General features: G+C 33.0%; 1 protein-coding gene across 4 annotated transcripts in view; it reads right to left on the bottom strand.

Annotated features, from left to right (window-relative positions):
• POT1 (protection of telomeres 1) overlaps nucleotides 1-26,797 on the bottom strand; it is an 80,595-nt gene that overhangs the window by 15,636 nt on the left and 38,162 nt on the right. For all 4 annotated transcript variants that reach the window (XM_038556634.1, XM_038556635.1, XM_038556632.1 and 1 more), the window contains exons 8-14: nucleotides 21,978-22,108; nucleotides 18,486-18,776; nucleotides 14,385-14,540; nucleotides 8,860-9,029; nucleotides 7,700-7,788; nucleotides 3,278-3,334; nucleotides 684-840 (exon numbers count right to left, since the gene is read on the bottom strand). In XM_038556634.1, coding sequence (XP_038412562.1) covers nucleotides 684-840; nucleotides 3,278-3,334; nucleotides 7,700-7,788; nucleotides 8,860-9,029; nucleotides 14,385-14,540; nucleotides 18,486-18,776; nucleotides 21,978-22,108 — 1,051 coding nt within the window. The remainder of the gene's footprint in view (nucleotides 1-683; nucleotides 841-3,277; nucleotides 3,335-7,699; nucleotides 7,789-8,859; nucleotides 9,030-14,384; nucleotides 14,541-18,485; nucleotides 18,777-21,977; nucleotides 22,109-26,797) is intronic.

The raw sequence follows: 26,797 nt of genomic DNA, 5'->3' as shown, positions 1-26,797 counted from the left end.
CACACAAATATATATACACACAAATATGTACTTTAAAATGGAAATGTACTTTATTTACACATTATATATTTAGAGGGAAGACAAATTGCATGAAAAAGGAAAAGAGATTAAATATAATTTCAGAATATGTCTTGACCTAATAAGTACATATTCATTCTAATGTCTTATAAAGTTACTTACATATGTATAATAATTGATGTTTGGAATAAAGTCTGCTGTACTGAGAAGTTCTCAATGATTAGTAAAAATTTAAGTTATGAATACTATATTGTAAGACAGAAATATTATCAACAAGGCTTTCTTTATCATTTATTTAGAAATTTCATCTAACCAGAATTCTTCTCTATTTAAGAGTTTTAGTTACTAAAGGTTTACTTTTAAGAAGTTCTTTTGTGAAAAATGAGAAAGTCTCCCCAAGTATTTTTATAGTTTGTTTGCATGAATCAGAAATACTAAATAGAATTTCAGATTTCAAAAAAGCACTCACTTTTATTTATAATTACTAAGAAATATCAGAAGGATTTACTTTTTAAAAATTTAGTATTTTTTCTTAAAAATGTTACCAGTGTTTCAAAATACAATACACAGTCACAATTTACTCATTGCCAGGACTTAAAGTGATATATAAGAAAGCATAAATATTATGAAATAAAAACTTTTGTTTTATTACAGAAAATACTTACAGTGCATGACATTTAGGACAATGGAGTTTAACAGACTGAAAGAGTCTTCTGGGCTTATATGACCTTAATTTGGCTCGGATACGATACTGCTGAGGAGCTTTTTGTTTCAAAATAGTACATATTGGGGTTTTCTCCAAATACTGATGATCTGTAAGTACTTAAAAGAATTTTTAGATTAAATTAGAATAATCTACAAGAATAAGAATATTCATAATATGAACTCCCCCCAAAACAGATACAAAAGTGAATTATTTAAGGCATATTGTCAGCCTTGTTAATATTTTACCACATTTATCATCTCCATCTGTCTTTAGCTCTCTCTTCATATATATATAACTCCTTATAGATTCATATATACACATATGGATCATTGTAGATTAATTTCCAGATATCATGCTCCTTTATCTCTAAATATTTCAGTGTATATTTCACAAGAAATTTCATTGACCTATCAACAGTGCAATTTTCAACCTAAAAACATATAACATTGATGTAATATTATCACTGAATCAACAGATATTATTCAAATTTCTTCAACTGTCCCTATAATGTTGTTTAGAATTTTTTTTTTAATTTTATTTATTTATTTATGATAGGCACACAGTGAGAGAGAGAGAGGCAGAGACATAGGCAGAGGGAGAAGCAGGCTCCATGCACCGGGAGCCCGATGTGGGATTCGATCCTGGGTCTCCAGGATCGCGCCCTGGGCCAAAGGCAGGAGCTAAACCGCTGCGCCACCCAGGGATCCCTGTTGTTTAGAATTTTATTTTCAGGTCCAGAATCCAATCCTGAACCATGTATTGCATTTAATTTTCCTATCTCTTTGGACTTTTTTTTTTTTTAGATTTTATTTATTTATTCATGAGAGACAGAGACAGAGAGAGAGAGAGAAGCAGAGACACAGGCAGAGGGAGAAGTAGGCTCCATGCAGGGAGCCAGATGTGGGACTCGATCCCGCATCTCCAGGATCACGCCCTGGGCTGAAGGCAGCGCTAAGCCACTGGGCCACTGGGGCTGCCCCTCTTTGGAATTTTTTAATGTAGAAGGTCCCTCAGTTTTTCTTGGTCTTTCATGACACTGATAGATTTGAGGAGCAGAGGCCATTTATTTGGGTGTGTCTGATTCTGCTCATGATCAGATGCAGACCAGGCATTTTTGGCAGTATATTATACTGTAAGTAGTGATACAAACATCCTCTGAATTGTATCAAGAGATACATATATATTATTGATGTTTTCATTCCTGTGGATGTTAACTTGGCTCAGTTGGTTATGCTGGTGGTGTTCAACAGGTTTCTCCACTATAAATTCATTATTTTCCCCTTTATAATAAGAAAGTACTTGGGGAAGTATAAATATCCCATTCTTCAGTAAACATTTAGGATCCTGATAGTTTAGAATCCACTGATGATTTACAATTAAATCAATTATTACCATCATGGTTGCAAAATGATTTTTCCCCCCAACTTCATCAGTCCTTTTACATTTATTAGTCGTCATTCTATTATAAGTAAGAGCTTTCCATTCAATCTCATTTAATTATTCATTTGTTCTTTTATTTACTATCCACATGGACTAATGGATTCCTACTATATTCAGTTTTATTCAATTACTAGTATTTTTTATTTTGATGCTCCAATTGTATCAGATTTGACATGCTCCATCATTACCTGAGAACTTCTTTACCTTCTGGCACAAGATGTTCCAGACTCATAATTCTCCTGCCCCAATCCTGGAGTCTGCTATTTCTATAAGCAGCCCTGACTCCTTTTAAGGGAGAATATTATTTATCAGCCAAGATTCATGCACTAGGTACATTCATTGCTACTGGGCCATGCCATTACTTTGAAGCCCTTTAGCTGGACAGAATTGGGTGTATATGCACATGTGTTCATACCTATACTTACACACATGCACCTGTATATATATGAATATATATGTAAAAAGACACATTTACATCTACTTCTATATCTATAAAACCATGAATACATACTAACACTTCCTATTCCAATAACACCACCATAAGCTTCTTTCTTCTAGCTTTCCCCTGTTTCATAGCTGTATGTTCTTTCTCCAGTAATGAGAAACTCATATTTCTTAAGAGTATATTATACAGAATTTCACTTAGGCTTGTGCTTAAAAATATTTTTTTCTTAAATTATTTTATCTTAGCTAAAGTAACAGAAAGAGGTATCTGACAGATTTACTATCATTGCTAACATTAAAGTTTTGGGGTATATTGTAAGGAGCTCCTTTATAGGCAGATGGCTAAATGAACAGCGTGAAAAGATAAAAATTATGTCATATTTTGCATTCTCAAAATAAAATAAGCCCCACTCTACTGTTAAATGGAATATGTTTTATAAACCTTAAAGATATATGACTTAAAACATATAGTCAATGTAAAACCATGTATCTTTCTAGGTTCCCATTTTATGCCACTTAGGATGAAGTAGGGAAATAAAATATAAATAGGGATACATTTTTGCCCTCATGGATCTCTGCTCTCAATATTAGATAGGAACAAATTAGTTGGTAAGACAATTTTATTATGCACACTATCACACTCATATTTTAAAAATGAACTGATCTTACTTGTAGCTGATAGTTGCTGACATCTTTCTATTTCATACAGTGATACTGATCCAGAGCCTACACGAAGGAGAAGGGAAAAAGAATTAAACAATTTTAAAATCCGTTAAAAATTCCATGTAGCACTGAAAAATTGCTGACAGGAACTGAAGAAAATCTAAACAAGAGTAAAATATGCTATGTTCATGGACTGGAAGGCTCAAAACTGTTAAGACATCAATTCTCCCCAAATTGATCTATAGATTCAATACAATCCTAATCAAAATTGCAGAGACTGTATTGCAGAAAAAGACAAGAGATTCTATCACTCAGGTATAAATGGGAAGAATCTAAAATATAAAATATAATCCTGAAAAAGAACAAAACTGAAGGACTTATTCTACTTGAATTCAAGACTTATTATAAAGCCATAGTAATCAAGGTAATATGATACTGGCATGAAGACTCACAAACCTATCAAGAGAATTACAAAGGAAGCCTAGAAATAAACCTGCATTTCATTTTTGATAAAGGCAGCAAAGCAATCCAAAGGGAGAGCAAAACTCTGGTACTGCAACAACTGGAAATTAGTATGAGGGAAACAAATGTTTACTCACACCATACTACTGAGAACTTCTGACTGGAAAGCCCAGAAATAAATCCACATTTACACTCATTTGATTTTTGACAAAGACACCCAAGGCATTTTACAGAAAAAAAGGAAATTAATGGTGCTATAATGATTGGAAATTCATCTTTAAAAAAAAGTCTACCTCTAATACATGCGATGTGGATGAATTTCAAAAACATATAGTACATAAAAGAGTATGTAACATATTATTCCATTTATTTGAAATTCTGGAAGAAGCACAATTATCTATGGTGGAAAAAAATCAGAACTTATGGGGTTGTAATGGGGATGACGATTGACTGGGAAGGAGCATTAGGGAACTTTCTGCAACAAGGGTGATGTTTTAGATTTTTAAAGGGATTTATTTTATTTTATTTTTTAAAGATTTATTTATTTATTCACGAGAGAGGCAGAGACATAGGCAGAGGGAGAAGCAGGCTCCATGCAGGGAGCCCAATGTGGGGCTCGATCCCGGATCCCAGAATCACTCCCTGAGCTGAAGGCAGACGCTTAACAGCTGAGCCACCCAGGCGTCCCTAAGGGGATTCAAGTTACACCACGAATTAGCCAAAGCTCATGGACTGGTACACTCAGGTTGTCCATTTCACTGCATATAACTTTACACCAAAAATAAAAAGGGTCAACAAATATTGAATTCTAGTTAACGATATTCATTGGAAAATGTTTAGGAGGTGTATTTATGCCTGCAACTTTGAATTGTATCAGAATATAAGACAGACTGATGGATTAAAAGACAGAAGGATAGAACAGAGGAAAGAGAATCCAGATAGAATGTATATGAGTATTCACTGTACAACTGTTTTGGTTTTTCTGTATGTTTGAAAATTTTTATTATTTTGGAAAAACACACTGTGAAAGAAATGAAAACAGAAATGGATAAGATAATAAACTTACTCTATTGAACAGGATGACTGGATGAAGACCGTAAGATAGGATTTTACTTTAACAAGAAAGTTGAAGTAATGAATGTAGCAATAGGTTTTAATAGTGCTTTCTAAAATGAAGAATTTGAGACTAAAAAGTACTCATATTTTGCAATTACTTTAGCTTACATTCTATTATATAGAACAGCATAGTATGTTTCTATAATTTATGTGGCTTCATATACAAACATATGCATTAATTGTCCTTCTTTCTCAACATCACTAATAAATGGCATAAGAATCAATGACAAGAGAACCTGAATGGAATCTTAAGCTGGCAAAATATAATTTCAATGAATCTGATTACTTAGCATCAGCTGTTCTGCATGAAGTGAAAATAATGGCAAAAACTTTAAAACATTCAAATAATATGAAAATTAGTGTAAAATATATATTCATGGTCTCCCACAAACTGATAAGATGGTTAAAAAAAAACCAACAGAAAAATCAGATAAAGAATAAGAACAGATAAACCAAAAAAGAGGAAGTAAAATGGCCGATGAATATATAGTATTTTCAAGTTTCCAAGTACTCAAGGAAACTAAATAAGATATCGCCTTATACCTGCCAAACTGTCAAAATTTACATACACTGCTGACCTCCAATACCACTTGAGAATGTGAGGAAAGGACATTTTCCTACAAGTGCTATTTGCATATGAATCCTATGACATTCTGTCATATAATCTGACAGCATCTCTTAAAATACAAAGATGTGCTTACCCCTTGATCTATCAATCCCTCTTTTAGGAGTTTATTATAGAGAAAGAAAAGCAGGAATGTACAATTGTTCAAGGATGGTTTCTAAAGCATTGTTTGTAAGAGCAAAAAATTGCAAACAACTTGAATGTCCATCAAATGAAAAACAGCTGAATTTATAAAGTTAGATTCACATTATAAAATATGTAATTATTAAAAGAATGAGTTTGAGGAACATGGACTAGCCTATAGGTCTATGGTGTGTACTAATAAAGAAAGCAACTGTATAGTATGGTCCCATTTTTGTAAAAAAAAAAAAAAATTTTTTTAAAGCATAGAGCCCAACACAGGACTTGACTCACAATCCTGAGATCAAGGCCTGATATGAAATCAAGAGTCACACGCTAAAACAACTGAGCCATCAGGCACCTCATTCTTTTTTTTTTTTTTTTTTTTAAAGATTTTATTTATTTATTCATGAGAGATACAGAAAGAGAGAGAGAGAGAAGCAGAGACACAGGCAGAGGGAGAAGCAGGCTCCATGCAGGGAGCTTGATGTGGAACTCGATCCCAGGACTCTAGGACCACGCCCCTGGGCTGAAGGCAGGCACTAAACCGCTGAGGCACACAGGGATCCCCTGGGCACCTCATTTTGATATTTTAAAGAGGGGAAAGTCATGTTTGTTTATGTACAAGTGTATATATATTTGTATAAGCATGAAAGTGTTGAAGAAACTACACTACACTAAACTGTTAACGTGACCTCAGGAGTGGACACAAGGGCATGGGGAAGCTGTGTAACTTGATATCATGACACGTATTAACTTTATAATTTAAAAAAGATTTAAAAATCTTTGTAAAAGGAGAAAAGGGATTTCATAAAGGATAATTACAAATTATGCTGTCCCCACATGACTGTCAGGTAAAGTAAATTAGCCTGCTAGTGGGAGTTTAAGTAATCACAGATCAGGCTAAAATGCCATCACCAAGGCACTAAGAAATGTGGAGTTTTAAGGCAGGATAAAGAAATAAATTTAAAATATGTACAAAAAATTAAATAACCTGTAGTTGAATCTGACTTTGCCATCAGTTAATAGCTAAGTAACTCTGGGCAAATTACATGATCCCTATCACTCAAAGCCTCAGGTACCTTTCTGTAAAAGGGACAAAATAATTTCAAGCTGAAAGGAATGCTGTTAGGATTAAATAATAATGCATGTAGGCACCAAGCAATACAGGTTAATTTTAATGCTTGTCATTACTGGTATAGAAAGAGAAAATACTCATAAAATAGTTTATATCATAATAGGGAAGGAGTTAGATTGAAAAAAAATATGGGATAAAAATATGAGATAGATTCTAGGTCCCAGAATGTACAAGAAGATATTAAAGCAAAATGGTAAAGGAGAAAATCTTACAGATTTTTAAAATTTAGACTTGAACTGTCACCTTTCAGGTAGACAATAATATAAATACAGAACCAAATATTTAAGATCTTGCAACTAGGTACCTGATGAACTTGATAAAGATTGGGAATCAGGGTTACCTGGGTGGCTCAGTGTTGAGCATCTGCCTTCAGCTCAGGGCGTGATCCCAGAGTCCTGGGACTGAGTCCCACATTAGGTTCCCCACAGGGAGCCTGCATCTCCCTTTTGTCTCTGTCTCTGCCTCTCTCTGTCTTTCGTGAATAAATAAAATTAAAAAAATAAAAAATAAAAAAAGACCGGGAACCATGTGTATATCTAAAATATGTGTGATCAAAAAATAATCTAGCTTTTTGAAATAAAATAGCAAAAACAATCACCGTTCATTTTAGAAACTGACAAAGTGGTTGCCTAGGAAATACAGAATTTTAATGAATATACAAACACACATATGTATCACACATATGTATACATATATACACACATATAAACATATATACATAAATACTACATATACCACCAATCAGTATATATCATCCCAATTTGAAAATGCAATTAAATAATTAAGGGAGAAATAATGTTAACCTCTGCACAGGTTACAGATAATAGATTTAGCCTGTTCCTTTACAATGAATACGGATTTAACAAAAAAAGCTAGGCAGAGATAGGAAAGTATTAAAAAAGAGAATACTGATAAAGCCATTTTACTTAGCAAAGATTAAACCGTTAACATTAAACACTGTCCTTACTCGAAAGAGTCCGAAGGCTGTCCTCCTGTTCTGAATGACATATAGCATCGGAACACTGACTGGCTGTCAAATCTGCAGATTCTAAAACCCTGTAATTGAAAGAACATAATTTCACATCAAATTGCATAAAATAGTCAATATGACTAGTTTAATTCTATTCTTAGAAAACAAGAAATCACTAAAATTGTGTAAAAAATTATGTGTGTGTGTATCTTCTTCAGTAGAAGGTCTACAGCTTTCCTCAGACTATCTGAGGTTCTAAGGTCCCCCACGTTTAAAAAATCTGATCCTCGAAAGATAGGAGTAAAACAACATGATGATGAAATGCTGCAAACAAAAATTAACTGGGAATTTAATGATGGCATTCTGTCAAAACAATCTCATTCCAGAATCAAAAAGTGAAATATTGTGCTCTATATATGGCAATATGAGAAATAAAGAAGTAAAACTGATACAGGATTATAAAAATAGCTTATTGGTTTTAAAAGTCATACTGATTTCAACATATTAAAACTTAGAAATATATTCCTTCATTTCAACTTACCAAATGGGTTTACTTAGTTACTTATCCAGAATACTGTACACAGTGAACAGTAGAGATACTTTACAAAAATGAGAGCTGCATGTGTAGCAGGACTTAAGATACAATTCACTTCCTGGGCACATCTGTAAGTTTTTAAAATAGGATACTCCAAAACATTTCTGTCACCTGTTTTATCAGTCATAAGCACTTTAAAAAGGTAATATTCTTTCATGGCAGGATTAAGTATGTCTGGAATTCTAGATATGTATCAAGTTTTCCAAACTTTAGCTAAGCTCCAATTTCAACTGTTTGTTGGTATACTTGGGAAATGTGCCAAATGGTGGAAAAAGAGCATAAGCACACTGTAGATATAAGTGCACAAGTCACTACTGGAAACCATACACAATACCCTGCCGGGCTCTGCTACTACTTATCTATTTGAACTTACAATCATTTAACTTCTGTTTCATTTGGTTCATCTATTTAAACAAATGGATAACTGGCACAGTAGATTATGAGGATCAATTACAAAGAACTCATTGGATCCATCTGCCCCAATCTAGAACAACAGCATCTTGGAAATCAGCTTAATTAATACCTTATTTGAAATTTCTAAATAGGCATATGATATGCTTACTTTTTCAGTTGATCCACATCAGAGTTACTCTCTGGCAAGACTCTGATTCCCCGGCCGTAACTGGTACCCCCATGGAGATGAAACTCTAGAGCTAACAACGTTGCCTGGTTCTCTGAATTCAGTGACTGAAGTTTGGTATGGAGGCTATAAATTCTAAGAAAGCTTCCAACCTAAAAATACATTATTTATTATTTAGAAAATGAAGAAAAATCAAACAATTTCTGATATATAAAATACTTAGCCAAAATGGGGCATAAGACCAATAATCAGGAGTGCTGACTAATCAGAAAGAATCCTGGTATGTTATCCTGGTGTGTACAGAGTATCACCCCAAGGACACTGTATCAAAACTAAAACATGTGTTCGTTCGTGTGTGATGTGCACATGCACATGTATGTATATATACAAATGTACGCGCGCGTGTGTGTGTGTATATATATATGCATGTATATATGTATACCTAGACCCATGGATATACATCTACATTAAATATGTAAGTGCATATATATATATATATATTCATATATATCCGTCTATGTATGTTTTTTTCAAATGGAAAACATATATCCATGTCTGAGATATTCAAGTGTGACATAAGATTGAGTCTTAGCATTGATAAAATACAATAGTTAAGAAACCCACTATGTAAATCAAACTCAAGCCCTCTATTTAATTTAGAAAACTGAGTCTTCTGAAAATAACTTGTTTTAGCTACTTAAAGGTAAGATTTAATTAAATACAATTGCTAAAATACTCTCATTATGCAAATACTAGAAAATTTTTTAATGTAATATAAAAATATCCCCCTATTCCACAAGTAATAATAAATATCCCCCTAGTCCACAAGTTTTATGGAAAGAAAACTTTTGTAATAAGCACTGTGTCTTTACACCATAACGTGAAACACATTCTAAAATGAGTTCAAATACAAGATTAAACCATTATAATTTTGAACTAAATGTTCCGTAATTTTAGAGGTCTTGTTTAGTCTTAAAAATGTCTTTATAGAGTATTTGATATTCTTTTAATGTAGAAGACTTAAAATGACAGATGCAGAATGTTTATCAAAGAAATTGACACCTACTCAAAGGAAGAAGCTATATAACTTTTTTTCCTCTCAGTCATGTTTTTGTGAGGAGGAGGTAGGGATTTAGGTCTTTTTGTCTCTGATTCTTCCACTGACATCTACCCTGCAGGGGAGCAGGGTAAAAAGTCAGAGAAGGAAAATACAGAAAGCAAAAAATAAAAGAGAAAACTGATTTTCCTCATGGTCTCCAAAGTATGATACTGGAAAAAAAAATCAGTCTACTTCTATTCACTCTTTCCAACATTTATTATTCTATGATTCTTTTTAAATATAGGTTATACACTAATACAGGACATGTTTATACAAAGCACTGAAAATGGGCCGAAACACATGCGGGTATGTGGCTGGCTCAGTCAGTATAGCTTGTGACTCTTAATCTTGGGGTCATGAGTTCCAGACCCAAGTTTTGGGAAGATATACTTAAAAAAAAAAAATTAAAAACCACCTCCCTCTAAATAAAATGCTCTGTATAGATATAAGAAAAAGTTTAGGGGCGCCTGGGTGGCTCAGTCTGTTAAGCGTCTGCCTTCAGCTCAGGTTATGATCCTGGGGTCCTGGGATCCGAGCCCTGCTTCCAACTTTCTGCTCAGCAGGGAGCCTGCTTCTTCCTGTCCCTGCCACTCCACCTGCTTGTGCTTTCTTTCTCTCTGTCAAATAAATAAAATCCCTAAACACGTGGAGAAAGATATCATATTCATAAATGAAAAGTTTCAACATTATAAAGATAGCAATCCTCCCCCAATGAATTAATCTTTAAAATCAGTGTAATTTCAATCAAAATCTCCACGGTCTCTAATGGAATTTGAAAAGCTGATCTGAAAATGTATATGGATATGAAGCACAAGTCAAGTTTGAAGACTAAACTGGGGTGGGGAGGAAGTTTGCTTGATCTACAGAATATCATTTAAAGACTAAGCTATAAAAAATAAAAATAAAGCTGTAATAATTAAGACCCTGTGGTATTAATGCAAACACATATATGAACACGGATAGATCTTAAAAGTATAACATCAAAGAAAGAAAGCAAATTACAGAATAATACATATTCCATATGCATTTTTCAGAGATGAATACATAAAAGTATAATAAACATGTGTACATACCTACATATTAGGATAAAAAGAAAGAAGATACTAGGGAGCAAAATTTAGAATGAACAGACGTACAAAGAAGATTCAAAATGTAGAGATTTATGTCCTAAAAATTAAAAGTACCTGAAATTAGTGTGGCAAAAACATTTAAAAATGTTAAGTTTAGATGACATGCACATGGGTATTTATTGCATTAACTTTTCTACTACTGTCTTTCATAATAAAACAGTAAAGATTAAGAAAGAATTTATTTATATAAATAGCCTATCAAGATGACAAACTGTTATTTCCAGAAATTCCTTCTGGAGGCAGCATTGTATTTTTTTTAAGCTTGCTAAATATACTATGAAATGTGCCAGATGCTCTACTATAATAGATACATATTGCCTCATCTTGTCAGTAATGTGGTAAGATTCTAAAAATGTGAGTCATAATCAAAAATTATAAAAATATACTTTCAAAAATTGTGATAAAAGTCCATTTCAGTAAACATAAAAAATAAAGCAAATATAGCTATCAAGAAATTGCTATCCCTTTAGAAATAATTTTAATCTTCCACAAACTCTCAAGAAATTCCGTTTAAGTTTAACGTTTTAATTACCTGCGTATGTCTGAAAACAATCAGTTGAACTGAGAGTCAGCTCTTGGGACACTGAAGGCTAAAAAATAATTAAGACTATATATTTTTTATAATTACTTTTAAATTGTGTCAGGATAAGACTAATGATTGGGAATACACTGCTTTAATTTCTAGACAAAAACTTTGAATTGGAAGTTTGTGTGTGTGTGTGTGCGCGTGCGCATGCATGTGTGCCCATATATATGTGGGTTTGTGCATGTATGCTTGTGTAACACTTTTAAAAAGCAAAATTTAGGAGAAATGTTAAAGACAATTTCAATTATAAAATGTATTATATATAAAAGACAATTATTCTTTAAGATTGCCTTAACTATTTTATTAAAAAATATTTTTTCCCTGTTCCTATTCAATAAAAATCTGTTCCATGTATTTCAGTATCAATTTCAAACAGTTGTCACCAAGTGCTGATAAGAATTCATTTATATCAAGGTCATCTAACTCTGGGGATTTCTTAAATTAATATCAAATGGTTGTCTTAGAACAAATAAAATGGGATGTCAATATACATTTAATAAAAGCCAACAGATGCATTATTTACACAGAGAAAATCCTTTTCATTTTCCTATTACATTGCAGATAAATAATATGATGTTATGATATCTTTTGAAAAAGATGAAGTTTACTATATTTCTAATAATGTGTGCTCAGAGCACCCTCTAGTGGGTGAGATAAAGCAGACAGAAAGGGAGCTGAATAAAAATTTGAAAATTCAGTGCTCACTGATTCATTCACTACTAGCAGATATTATTCACTTCATCCTTACTAAAAGGAAAACACTGTGCTAGGCGGTATTCAATAACTTAGACAAGGAAATCAGGACAAGCAAGGGGGGATAACAGAAAGACCTATAAAAGCAGCATAAAGAGAGAAGGGAATTACATTGTGAAAGTAGAATTTAACAGAAAATGTAAACCTTTTTCATTCATAAGAACTCTCTATATTTTTTTTAAGATTTTATTTATTTTATTTGAGACAGAGTGAGAACGAGGCGGTGGGTGGGGCGTAAGCAGAGGGAGAAACAGACTCCCTACTGAGCAGGGATCTACTGCAGGACCCTGAGATAACCTGAGCCCAAGACAGATGTTTAACCAACTGAGCCGCCCAGGTGCCCCAGAACTCTATCTGCATTTAAAAGACTTTGAGTTAGCTTTATCATTACATTTATTTTTAAAATAAAGTAATCCGTGTAGAGAAAATCAGGGAAAAGCAGCAAAACATGTATTTTCAAAAGCCAATTTTCTCTTGATATTTAGGTATGAAAACATGTACACACACACAAAGGACAAGAAAGTTCAGTTATCACTTTCCTCACTTTAACTTAAATTTATTGACTTGAGTTGGATGGGCTTATTTGTAATGCAGTGTAGGAGGAACTATTTCCTTTTCCAAGAACATTTATTTACAAGGGAAAACAGGGCATAAAATTCAGATCTAAAACAACTGCAATTCACTTTTACTGTTTTCGTCCGATAAGCGGGCCATATAACTTTCTATAAGTAGGTTGTATAATTCCCTAAAGGTAGAATGGAAACTATTTGCAATAAACAGAAATCATTTCTTTATACTGCTTTAAAAGGACTGGCTTTGGATGCAACAACTAGATTCAAATACTGGCTTCATCCACATAGCCATGAAATCTTGGGCTTAAGATTACCTTAACTATTCTTTATTAAAAAAACTTGCTCGGTTTTCTAATTTGTAAAATAGGAATGGTGACAATGGTGACCAACTACACAGGATAGTGCTAAATATATATGATGTGCTTACCAAACATTACTATTGTTATTAATGATGCCATTTGTTGCTAGAAAAGATATCTGCATTAAAAAAAATAAAATATTCCCAATAGTAATAATCAAGAAGTGCCATATCTGAAGTTCACTTTTACCTAAAAAATAACTCAGAAGCAGTGAGCAAATTCTAAAAAACTGTACAGTACAAAAATATAATTTATGATATATATTAGAAGTGGATTAACAATTTATTAAAATAATGAGTACAAAGTTGTAGGCTAGATTTTGAAAAACCAATTAATAAAGCTTAACATTTAAGCTTACAAGTTTTTTATACAATTTCGTACAATAAAATTTTTCCTATTTTTATAGTAAAACTGTGTACAGCTTTAAAATATTCAAGAAATATTCTTTATAATTTCAATAAGTTAAGACACTATAACTTAATGCATCTTCTAATTATTTTTTTTAAAAGATTTTATTTATTTATTCATAGAGACACAGCTAGAGAGAGAGAGGCAGAGACACAGGCAGAGGGAGAAGCAGGCACCATGCAGAGAGCCCGATGTGGGACTCGATCCCAGGTCTCCAGGATCACACCCCGGGCTGCAGGCGGTGCTAAACCGCTGCGCCACCGGGGCTGCCCTAATAATTTATTTTCAATATATTTTACACATTAAAAATTAAAGTTAATTTCTAGACCTCAAATATCTGTAAATGTGATTTACCCATCTGTAAAAACAAAAAGAGCAAACATGGGATCCCTGGGTGGCGCAGCGGTTTAGCGCCTGCCTTTGGCCCGGGGCGCGATCCTGGAGACCCGGGATCGAATCCCACGTCGGGCTCCCGGTGCATGGAACCTGCTTCTCCCTCTGCCTGTGTCTCTGCCTCTCTCTCTCTCACTGTGTGCCTATCATAAATAAAATAAAAAAAAAAAAAAAAAAAAAAGAGCAAACATTTGCTACCAACATCACCTTTAGAGATTTTGCCACTTGAACATGATTATCATAGACTAAAATGTCCACTGTCAGATTCTGCAGCCGATGGATATGACTTAAATCTCCTTCAAGTACAAGGTCTTGTATTAAGACTCTCCATGATGGGAACGGGGTCCTGGTGCCATCCCATACCTGCCATAACAGAGTAGAGCAAAGTTTAAGGATCTTTTTGTGTAACTGTGGACTTTTAGAAGAATTTTATTTGCTGATAACATAACTTAAAAGTAATTAAATGTATTCTTTCAAATATCTGCTAAACCTTAAATATGGTGTATGTTCTGATAACATGTATATAAAAGGACTATCTATGTAAAAGGACTACATAGATATAGGACATGTAGAAAATACAAAGAAGAAAGAAATTCATACTGCTTAGAAAAAAGTATTAACATATTGTTGAATTTATCTTTTTACCATCTTACATACAAACCTTTATGACTATATCTGCTCATTTTCTTAAGTATGAATCCCTAACTTTTAGGAATGTTTCCTAAACTTCGCTCATTTTTTCACTTTGTTCTATTTTGGAAAAGGCCTTTAAAAGTACAGATAGGAACATTCTGTTTATATCAGAGATTATGAATACAAATGAATGAAACTCATGGGTGCTGGAAAAGGAAAAGATATACTGAACTGCTATGTAAGCTATGTTGAGATAAGGATGCAACAGGGCACAGGATGAGTAAATATGCACCATGCCATCCTTAAGATGCAAGCTAGCCTGTGCTGTGCTAGGCCCTTTGTTATAGAAGGGCATGACAAAAGACATCTGGCATGAGGTAAGAATCCCTCTGTATGTAAGAAATTTGGCTAGGCAAGAGAAACAGGCTCGCTAAACAGAAAACACTATATTTCTACAGAGTTCTTGTCTGCCTGTGTCCACTTACAGAGGAAGTATTCAATAACGCTGGTGACTAGGCCAAGTTTCAAATAAACAATCATTGAGTCTGGGTCACTCACTGTTCCCTAGATTATTCAAAGAACTAGGACAAACACTTTGGAACACTTATATGTCACAAACATTTGTCTCCACTTGGAATTTGTTCTTTCATTTTGTGTTACTGTTTTTATGACTTTAAAATAGCTTTACAGACAAATCTACCAGTCTTTTGGGGGAGGAGCTGAGAGAGCAGTGTAGCTACATTGCTTTTATGCTTCAGTTTTAATCACTTACAACCCAGTCTTGCTTTGTTTTTTAATGACTTCTGGAACTTTTGTAATTTTGTATCAAAACTTAATCTGTTAGAAATTATGTATTATATAGATCTGATTCTTTTTTCAAAACAGGTAATAATCACTATTTAACAACCTATCAATTTGAAATGATTTTTAATGTTATTTTTATCATGCATATATTATACGTATAGTGTAAGATTGTTTCTGAGGTTCCCAATCTTTTCATCAGTTTTACTATAAACTTAATTAATGTAATTGAACAATATGCTTTGATATCTGATATGGTAGAAAACGACCGAGTTTTCTTTGTCAAGTTTTTCTTGTCTTATTCTTGATCATTTAGTGTTTCTAGTAAATTTCAGAACCACTGTCAATTCAATAAATACAGTTATAAGAAAAAGATCACTTCATTAAAAAAAAACAAACACTTTAAAAAAGAATAAAAAATCTTTTAGTAGTCCTAACTTTTCTTTTATGCTCCTCAGTAAATCTTTCTAGTTTTCTTCACAGACGTTCAGGGCTTTCTTGCTATAACTGTCTTGTTTTACAGTCACTGCGATGTTGAAAGAACTTTTGCTCAATTATATGTTCTATTTGTTATTAATATGGAGCAAAGCTGTATTTCACTAATGTTTTAAATCAGCTATGTCAATGAATAATTTTATTAATCCAAAAAGCTTTTCAGTTCATTGTTTGGGTTTTTACATCTTAAAAGTACTGATTTTTTTTTTCATTCTTTTAAAGAGAGTTATAACTCCATTTTTTTTTAATCTTAGTGAATTCTTGAGATTTCCTGAACAATGTAACAGAGAAATAGTGGGTATTTTTGTCTTGTTCCTGGCATTACTGACAGAATTTTACCACTAAACATTTTGATTAATTTACAGGAGAAATTGTTTATCAAGTTAAGGAGGCATACTTCTATTTTGCTAAACATTTTCACAAATATATTTAACATTCACAAAGAGGATTATAGTTTTCTTTAAAAATAATCATTTCTGATTTCTAAAAATAAACTGGATTACAGTGTATAATTGTTTTAATGTGTTACTGGTAAAACATGTCTATAAGAATAATTAAATTAGTATCATAGTTACTAATAAAGGAAACTGTACTACTATCATATCCAGGATGAGACAGGAAATAATTGTTACATTTCATGCTTTCCATACCTCACCTTGGAGTAATGTCTGGCTCTTTTTGTGTTTAAAACATAATTTAAAAAGTTATTTCTGGTATGTGATAGGAAAATCAATTTCAGAAAAAAAAATCACTCAAAATTTGACTTCCTAGAGATAACATGAGTAAAAATATTGCTATATATTCTTCTTAATGTATTTTTACTATGCATATAATACATTTTAGTATGTAAATAAAATTGCATTAATTGCCAAGTAGAATTATGAATATCCATATTAATAACTATGTCTACAATGTCATTTTATTGAAAGAGTATTATATAATACATTACTTCACATAATTCTATTGTTAATGAATTTTTCCAATTTTTATTACTGTAAGAAATATAAGAATATTCTTTTAAATGCAATTTTCCATATTTACAAAATAAACTTAGAAAACTTACAAAAATAAATTTAGAGAAAGAAAATTGTTGAGTCAAAGAGTATACAGACTTCTGAGATTTATTTTAAATTGTCCTCAAGAAATTCTTACATTCACTTCTGAATGCTGTATTCTAAAATAACATCGACATGAAAGCTGTTTTCACTTATGTGAAATGGCTATCTATAAAAATGGGATGCAGGCATATGTTTTGTTGCTTTAGAGTGAATGCAGATTCAGCCATGTCAGCTAAAAGGCTGCAGATTATATCTCAGAATTTAAGAATTTTCTAACCCAGCAGTCAAAAGATGGGGGTATACTCTGCACAATAGATTACTTGTCATCAGAAACATTCAGTGATTAACAAAAGCTCATTTGTTAAGAATGTCACTTTGGGCAGAAACTATAACTGGCTGACCTATGATTCCTTCTAACTTTGGATGATTTTACTTTGCTTTAACTTCAGATGTCATACTTGACTTAACTTTTTTATAGCACGCAATTAATTTTTTTCAGAGTACTTACAACTTTAAAAAACTTCATCTTTTATTCAGGGATTTCTATCTTCCCCATTCCTTAATAAGAGCAAGTTATAAATGATAATTAAGGTAAACCCAATACTTGTCCAATACTTGTGCCTCTGTATTGTTTCTTGTCCTATTGTTTCAAAGAGTCAGAAGCTAAAGAAATAACCATAGGAGCAGAGGTGAAGCAGTGTTTGTTTAAATGCATCCTGCCTAGGATGAGTAGGTGAGGATTAACATCAGACAACTGTCTTTTTCAGAAGCCATTCATGAGTAAATTGGGGTATGTAAACAAAGATTATATGGTCTTATGTTACTTTTTAAAAATCATGATGATTTAAAAACAAAAGAGAACAAGAATAAAAATAAATACTTCAAAATCATCTGTGAATGAAAAAAAAAAATCATCTGTGATCTACCCAATGAAACAAGCAGTGAAATGACATGGGAAGAAAACCCAACATCCATGAGCCAAGAAAATAAATGAGAAGGAAGGATACCTTGACAGGGAAGCAAAAACATGCATATGTAGAACTGTAACTAAACTAAAACAGTAGAAAATAACTATATTTTATTAATTCTAAAATAAAAATAAAGCATAAACTATGAACTATTGTAATACTATTTTTCTCTGGAAGTATAAAGAAATTCAAGAGTAGAGTTGCATGAATATCTCAGCTCATCATAAATGGTTAAGCTGGATTTAAAGTTCTTAATATAATAACACAGTATGCATACTTATCCCATCAAAATGAAACATAAACTCATATGTAGGTGGTGTTAACTTACAACTTAAAGCATTTAAAATACCTACCTTTAAAAGAAATGATGCTCCATCCACTTCTGCTTTGCCCAAGAGCTGACAAGTCAGGTCAAAATACTGCAATGGTTGAACATCACACAATTTTACTAATGTTGAAGAAGGTGAAATATGAGTAGATGCCCAAACACGTAAAGCTTCTACCATTTTCTGGTCCTCAGCAGTGAAGTTAAAATACTTGCTTGAAGTACGAGGTATGACAGGAGCTCCCAAAGTCCCCTCAAATGTCAAAGATGCAAAGCCAGAGCTGGTGATACCTTGAGTTTCATTTTTATATACTTGGATCTAAGAAAGTTGGGCAGAGCAGAAAACAAAACAGCTTACCTATGCAGAACCCAAGAACTGAAGAAATTTGAGAGATTATAAATTCTGCCAGCATAGTTGAGAGGATATAATTATTTAATATGTTCATTTAATTAATATACAAAATGATAAAATCAACCGGCTGTATCAAGATCCACAAGCACCATACAAACCATAAAACACTATGTAATATTTATTGGTCTTTTTTAAAGATCTAGGTGATCCACTCCCTGACCCTATCAGGTTTGCACTTTTACATGTGTTACTTTTCTTACTAAGGTATAATTTACAAAAGGAAAAAAGATGCTAAGTGACCATTACTTATGACTGTTACAAGGAAAACTAGAACACTTAAAGTACAAGACTTCAACTTGACTAAGATGCAGTGAGGCTATGATTTCAATGCAGTGAGGCTATGATTTCAGCAGACTGAGAGCCAAGATCATCAACAAAGACTCTGGCTTTCCAATTCTGAAGCTCAGCTAGTGGATTCATGTGTATGTCCATTTACCATGGTTGTATCTTCTTCACAAAGAAACCTTTTTGTCCTTATGAGATGCATCCCTTTTTAATCTCCTGTAATACTGTGATATTAAAATAGTGTTTTCATTTTCTTTATGCTATTGTTTGCTTGGTATAACTTTTCTACAGTTTTACTCACAACTTGTTTGTGTCTTCATTTCTTGTAGGGAGTGATATTTGTTTTAGCTTTTTTTTATTCAGTCTACTTATCCCATACAAAAGAGCTGTTTAGTCCATTTACATAAAAGTTATTGATATGGTTATATTTTACTATCTTATTTGTTTTCCTTTTGTGTCTCCGTTTTTGCTTTTTAAAAATTTTGCTTTTCTATTTTTCCTTTTGTCTTATTTTGAACTTATTAGTATTCTGTTTACTTCCTCTGAGCTATGAAAGAATCCTTATCTCAAAGTCTACTTGGAATCAATATAGTTCTACTACATAATCCCTACTTTCCATATCACATTCCCCACATGTCCATATCTGTTTTACACTTTCTACCGAAAGTGTAATAACCTCTAAAGGTACTAACCTTTCAATAGTATGATTCCATTTAACTATACTAACCATCCTTTGAGCTATCGTTCATATTCTTTTACATATTTTATAAACTCCATCTTCCTAAATGTTTTTCTTTTTCTTTTAAGCAGCCATTTATCTTTTAGTGAAATTATGGGAAGAACTACAAAACAGTATCTTTTACCATTTACTCACCATTTCCTTTTTTTGTTTGTTTTTAATCATTTCCTAACCATGAAGTTTCTGGTTAGTAGCATTCTTTTTTGTCCTGAATACCATCCTTTAGCATTTACTTGTAGTGAAGACACTGGCCATGGATTCTCTCATTTTTGAAAAACATTTTCTCTGGATACAAAATTCCAGGTGAATAAATTATCTATCACCACTCTAAATTTATCATTGTTTTGTTCCTCTCAAGATGGCTGGTATTACGGTTTCCTATATGGAATGTCTTATTTCTCTGCCAGCCCATATGAGGATCTTTTTTTCAGATCTTTTTCAGTGGTTTCACAGTGATTTGGTTAAGTGTTTTTCTTTGTGGTGCCATGCATGGGGTGCACTGAGTTTCTAAAATCTCTAGGTCCATGTTTTCTATCAAATTTGGAAAAATTCTGGTTGATTCTATTTATTTCTATAAAGACTTTTGTTTCCCATTCACATGGATTTCTTGTGCATCTCAAATGACATGTTTCACCATTTAACATTATTTCACAGGTCCCTAAGGCTCTGTCAATCTTTTATTTATCCTTATTCTTCAGAGCAGATAAATTCTATTGATCTATCTTCAAGTAAACATGATATAGCTAATCTATGTAGTCTATCCAGTAAATTTTCCATTAATAAATAAAATTAATATTAACATATATATTCACTAAAAACCATGTATAGACTATTTATAAGCAGTATAATATCCTCATACTTACTGAATGTCCCAGATTATATAAATTCTGATGCATTCACACAATGGAATACCACTTACCAATGAAAATGAACAAAGTGAAACTATATGCAGTAATATGGTTGAATCACACAAGCATAAGCCAGACATTAGAAAACAAAACCTAGAGTCTATTCTCTTTAGAACAAATAGAACTGAGATGTATATTCTACTTCAATTAATAGCAAGAACAACTAAAAACATTAGTAGGGAAGAGTATACTGTCTGAAAAAAGTGTGTGTAGGAAATAAGTTATTTTTTGAAGTTGGAATAAACCTGAAATATAGTGCTACAATGACAATACTTCTATTTCCTTTTTAACTTTTCACAAATATTCTCTACTGTTCTCCTATTCTCGGGGAAAGGCATAGAGATTAAGAAAGGTAATTCCCACCAAAGCCAAGAATAGAACACTTCCAGAATATTTTGCTCGCTTATGAGCATCGCACTGACCATGAGAGACACGATAAACTGAAGCATTACAAAAAAAAAAAAAAAAAGACAACGAAGATAATAAAAGAGCTTCATGGAAACCCATGTAACAAGAGGAAAAGATGAAGGGATTAAAATGCTTAAAACCTAAAGGCCTGAAAATATTAAAGTAATTTCTTTTTAAATTACATACTATTTAATAGCTCTACCTTCATATTAAAGGTTTCCTTACATATAATTGTTTGACAGCTAGCATAATTTTAAAAGTACCAAAATATCTGTTCATGCTTTAATACATTTTTCATAAAAGAAGATGAACTTACTGATTTTATACTTCTCAATGCTTTCACTGTACTTGAATTAATACAACAAACAGGGAAAATAGAACTTCTCAATTGTTGTTTATATACATACATGTATATATGTATGTGTGTATGTGTGTATATGTATATGTTTGGTTTTTTTTTTTAACCCAGCTCTACATGGAAAACCTCTAAAAGTATCAATCTATACTCAGAAGTGAGAAGACAATGCAACTAGTCTTAATCTTGGCATCTAACACATTTTTGGTAGAAGGAGGGCAGGAAATTTGTCCAAATGAAAAGGCTTCCTAATATTAATTATTTGAAGTCTGGTATTATTTACATTTCTTCTTATCTCTTGAAATGCTTGATGTCATGTTCTACCACAGTAACCACATAATTAGTGCTAACTAGTATTAGTGAAAAATAGAGTTCTCTTCAAACAGATAAGTTCTAGATAGTATGAACTATACCTTCAGCCTGTGAAAGCGAACAATATCTCCATTTTTATAAATTATTGGAAGGGCTTCATAATTTCCACTAAAGAGCATGCAGGTTAGCTTTACATTTGTCTGGTCCACAATTGTTACAACTGAGCAATAATCTGGAAAACACAAAAATATTTTACCGTTTAGTATTTCAAACCATTTGACAAAATAAGAATATAGTTGAATTCAAGACACCAAACAAATTCTTATCCCTCCTTTTAATTAAGCTTTCTGAGAACAGGATCAAAACAGAGACAATTTCTTGGCTCTTAAAATGCCCTGCCAAATTATTCTGCAAGAGTGTTTCACAGAAATTAATTTTAGAAAGTTTAGTAAAACAAAAATAAAAGTCCTAATTAACATAAATTGTCTGGGGAGGTAGTAACTTTTTTATTATTTCAAAGTTTAGAAATCATGAAGCAGATAAGCATGTTCAAATAAAAATAACTGATAAAATAAACATAATTAAAATTAGGGTGAAAAGAAAAGACTAGGAGATATTTGAAGCAAATGTACTAAAGACTCAATGTACTGCATAAAGATCCTATGAAAACTGCTTATAAGACCCAGGACTTCACAGTAACTATGTAATTCAAAGTAATCAATAATTCATAGAAAATTATATTAACAACAAACTCAAAAGAAAAAAATGAGAATTTGCTAATTTCTTATAGAAGATTACACATTAGAAAAAGAAACACACTTTAGCTGGCAAAAAAATTTAATAGTTGGGCTGCTATGAAAATGAAAATTTCAAATACTAGTGGTAGTAAAAACTCTGATAGATGCTTTTTGATATGCATGTTCCAGAAAGTTGCACACTGAGAAAATGTGTTCACTTCTAGTACTCCCTAGTACCCTAGTACTTATAGTACCGAGACAGAAAAGCCTAAACCCACAACAGTGAAGGAAGAGAGGAGAGGAGTGAAGGAGCAGGAGAGAAGATAGCAACATGTTTCAAGAAGGGAAAATAAAGAGTTAGGAATAAAATTAACAGAGGAGACAACCCAGAAGACAGTATAAAGTGGTTACACTGAAGATGGGAGTCACTGAGATTAAGGGTGGCAGTGAAAAGTAGAGCCAAAATCAAGGTTGATTAAAGGTTTACAAACAGAACAACTGTTGCAATAACCACCCATCATGATCTGTATTGCCCAGGAAAATGGTTTCAGGTTGGGAGGCAGAGTATTTAAACCTACCACTTCCATGAATACAGGCTGTTTTCCAAGAATATTTCACTGAATAACGGAAGTGCTAAGGCTTCTGGTGTGGGTGTTACCACCCAGAATGAATCCCTCCTCATTAACACATTAGGGAGCCCAGAGCCAGTTGGGCAGCTCTTTCCACCCACCCAACAGTGACAATGTCAGTTAACATGCCCTATCTCTATCAAATTTCCCATTCAAGGAGAAAATCAAAACAGAAAAGCAATCATGAAAAAGAACAAAGCTGGAGGTATCACAGTCTCAGACGTCAAGATGTATTACAAAGCTGTAGTAATCAAAACAGTATGGAAAAACAAAGTACTTACATAAAAAGCAAACAAGACAAATGTTTATAACCTAAAATAAACCATACCTAGTTTTAAATATAAAGATGATACACAATTACCAGATACAGAGCAAAATTAGAAGGAAGGAGGGAAGAAAGGTAGGAAGGAAAAAAGGACTGGTGGACAATGGAAAGAGGGGAAGAGTGGAGAAGAGAGCAGGAGTGAAGGGACAGGGAAAAGGAATAGGAGGGAAAGGGAGGAAGAAGGGCAAGGAGAGAGTTAAGGAAGGAGGGAGGAAAAGAAATCTGATTCTATGAGGAAAGGGAAACAACTAAGAGAATATTAAAAAAAAACCTTAAAAATAAAATCAAAACCTTGATAAGCATCTTCAAAAAGTAAAATATATTACATTCTCATTCTTAATACATCAGCAGAATCTACTGGATCCAAATTTATATTCTGAAGTTTTTTTTCAGTAGTTCTCTTTGTGAGGAATATTGTTTCATGACATTTTTTTCTCTTAGCAGTCTTATAAAATATCAAAGGTCAATTTTATTTATCTTTTTAAAATATTTTATTTATTCATAAAAGACCAGAGAGAGAGAGAGAGAGAGAGAGAGAGAGAGAAAGGCAGAGACACAGGCAGAGGGAAAAGCAGGCTCCATGCAGGAAGCCCGATGTGGGACTCAATCCCGGATCTCTAGGATCACACTTTGGGCTGAAGACGGAGCTTAACCGCTGACCCACCCGGGCTGCCCAATTTTACTTATTTTTAATAGAATCAAACACACAGCCTTTTTTTCCCCCAGTTATCATATGGCTTTCTTGTACTCTTCTATAAATCTAAGATGAATTATGGGATCTTAATCATCTGTATTCCTGTATCTTGAAATATTTTGCTATTTCATTACCCTAGTAATTATTTTGTCATTATTCCTATCTATGTTGTAAAGGACTAAATTGATTTTTAAAATGGAAAAATGAGACCTTGCTTAGAAGACAGATACAAGAGTAAAATGAAGCTTCACTAGTGCACTGGATTGCTCAAGTATTGTAAAAAGAAGATAAAGAACTTTGGAGACACTATCTTCGAGTTTCTTCTTTAGCTTTATGTAAACACTGTTAAGAATTAAGAACTGAGAAGTTTTTGCAGATAGTCACTGAGAAAAATTGAAAGAGCAGTCCCTTCACCCTGATTAGATGAAATCAAAAGCTAAATGCAAAGACAGCCACACTTTAGATTCTATTGAAAATTCTACTGAAATCTGTTCAAAGCACAAATAAATGCTTTGAATAAAACACAAATGCTCTGAAGGTTTTCAGTTTCATAAAATTTCATGACAAACAAAACACAGGGCAAATAAATTACTAGTCTATCAAAATCCGATTCAGGTATGCATCGTCAAACTTGACTTTTTCACATTTTTGTTTCTTGATAGCTTCTGCAAAATTACATATTGCAGATTCATTTGTAATAGAATGTGCAAACTTACACATCATATTTGTACTGGAGAACTATTTACTACTTATATTCATAATGTTATTTTAAGTTTTAGTAATCCTTTATTATTCTTCTCACTTTATATGGCTCGAAATGAGCCACTCTTATAAATTGGGGCTACAACACAAAAACAAAACTGCAAATTTAGCAGACATAAATAATAATAGCTAAATTTAAATCTTAGCTAAGGTGAAGTGACACAGTTGAGTCCTGTAGCACATATATAATATTAAAGAATAAGTGAAAAAAAATCACACTGGGATTTTGGCTTTAAAAAAAAAAAGGTTTAATCTGAATTTCAAAATATTGAAAACTATTTTGTTTTTCCTAAGAAAAGTGTCAGCTTTCCAAAAAATGACTCAATGGACAGCAAAGGATGCCAGGGGACACTGAAAATAGTCCTACTATCTACAGGGCCTTTACTAGCTTTTGCAGTGCCTTTCTATAAATTAGAAAAAAGGTGCCCCTTTTTCAAATAGGAATATTGACAACCTGAAGAGCTTTCCAGAGGAACTTCACTGAGTCCAAGAGAGTAGCAGTCATGGCTGCACACATACATGCATCTACATTCTGGCCTTTTCATATAAACCATCAGAAAGAGGGACATACGTGCTACTTGCAATGTACACATTCCTTCCTGGGCCCTTCCACTCCCTCCCCCACAGAAGTATCTGTGTCAGGTTCAGAATTAGGACGGTTAGGGTCTTTGTCAGGTTCAGAGTTGAAGCAAGAATGGATCACCGAGAGACAACAGTAACCTCAGGGGATGCCTAAAGATACACATAGCAGGTATGTATCTGCCAAGTGGTTAAGTATGTGCTCAGAACTGAGTCGGTAAATAGGATGGCTCCATGTGCTGGTACAGATTTATGCAGAAGAGGGCACTCCCCAGCTGCTTCGGGATGTGACTGCAAGGCCTGAAATCTACACATTTGTATGTTTTCATGTAAGTGACTCTATGTAGATGAAAATGGCATATCCTTAGATGGAGCATATTTGCACACCACATATGTGAGCTATCATATGCTAGTAAGTCATTGTTCCTTACTCTTTTTCTCTTGGCTTATATTTTCTCCTTTGAAAGCATTATCCATGACTTCTAGCAAGTTTAAACCAAACAGACCCACCTGTGTTCAAATCCTTTTGTATAATAAGATTTTATTAACAAAGAAAGAAGGAAACAAAAATTCAGATTCAGGAAAACAAGTGGCATTAAAAAGAAACAAAACAAAAGAAAAAACAAAAAAACTGTCCAGGGGCACCTGGGTGCATCCAACTCTTGATTTCTGCACAGGTCATGGGGTTATGAGATCAGGCCCCATGTCAGGATCCTCCCTGCTCAGTGGGGAGTCTGCTTGGCATTCTCTCCCTCTGCTCCTCTCCCCCTGCTCATGCATGTGCATGCTCTAAAATAAATAAATAAAATCTTAAAAAAAATCTTGTCTAATAATTCACTCTCAATAACAAAAACAAGTAACAATCTAAATGAAATATTAAATAGCTTTCAGGTTCTTTCAACTAATATGATTCATGACCAGAAACTAAGCTACTCATTTTAACAAATACTAACAAGGTAAACTGCTAAATGTTTTACTGCTTCAAGGAAGTGAAATGTCTTACCAAATAAACAGTCCATCAAAAATGACTACATAAAATAATAAATATACTTACTTTCCCCATGCCTCATTTTTAACTCATTCCCAAATGGAGGAAAAATAACTTGTGAAATTACAAACAACTTCATATTTTAACAATGAAGTTACAAAGCTAAAAGATAATAGTCCATTTTCTTGATAGCTAACACCAGTAGGA

Source organism: Canis lupus, chromosome 14, assembly GCF_011100685.1.
Source record: "Canis lupus familiaris isolate Mischka breed German Shepherd chromosome 14, alternate assembly UU_Cfam_GSD_1.0, whole genome shotgun sequence".
NCBI classification, from domain to species: Eukaryota; Metazoa; Chordata; class Mammalia; order Carnivora; family Canidae; genus Canis; species Canis lupus.
The sequence above is the reverse complement of the archived record's forward strand: the minus strand, read 5'-3'. Positions and strand labels throughout refer to the sequence as shown.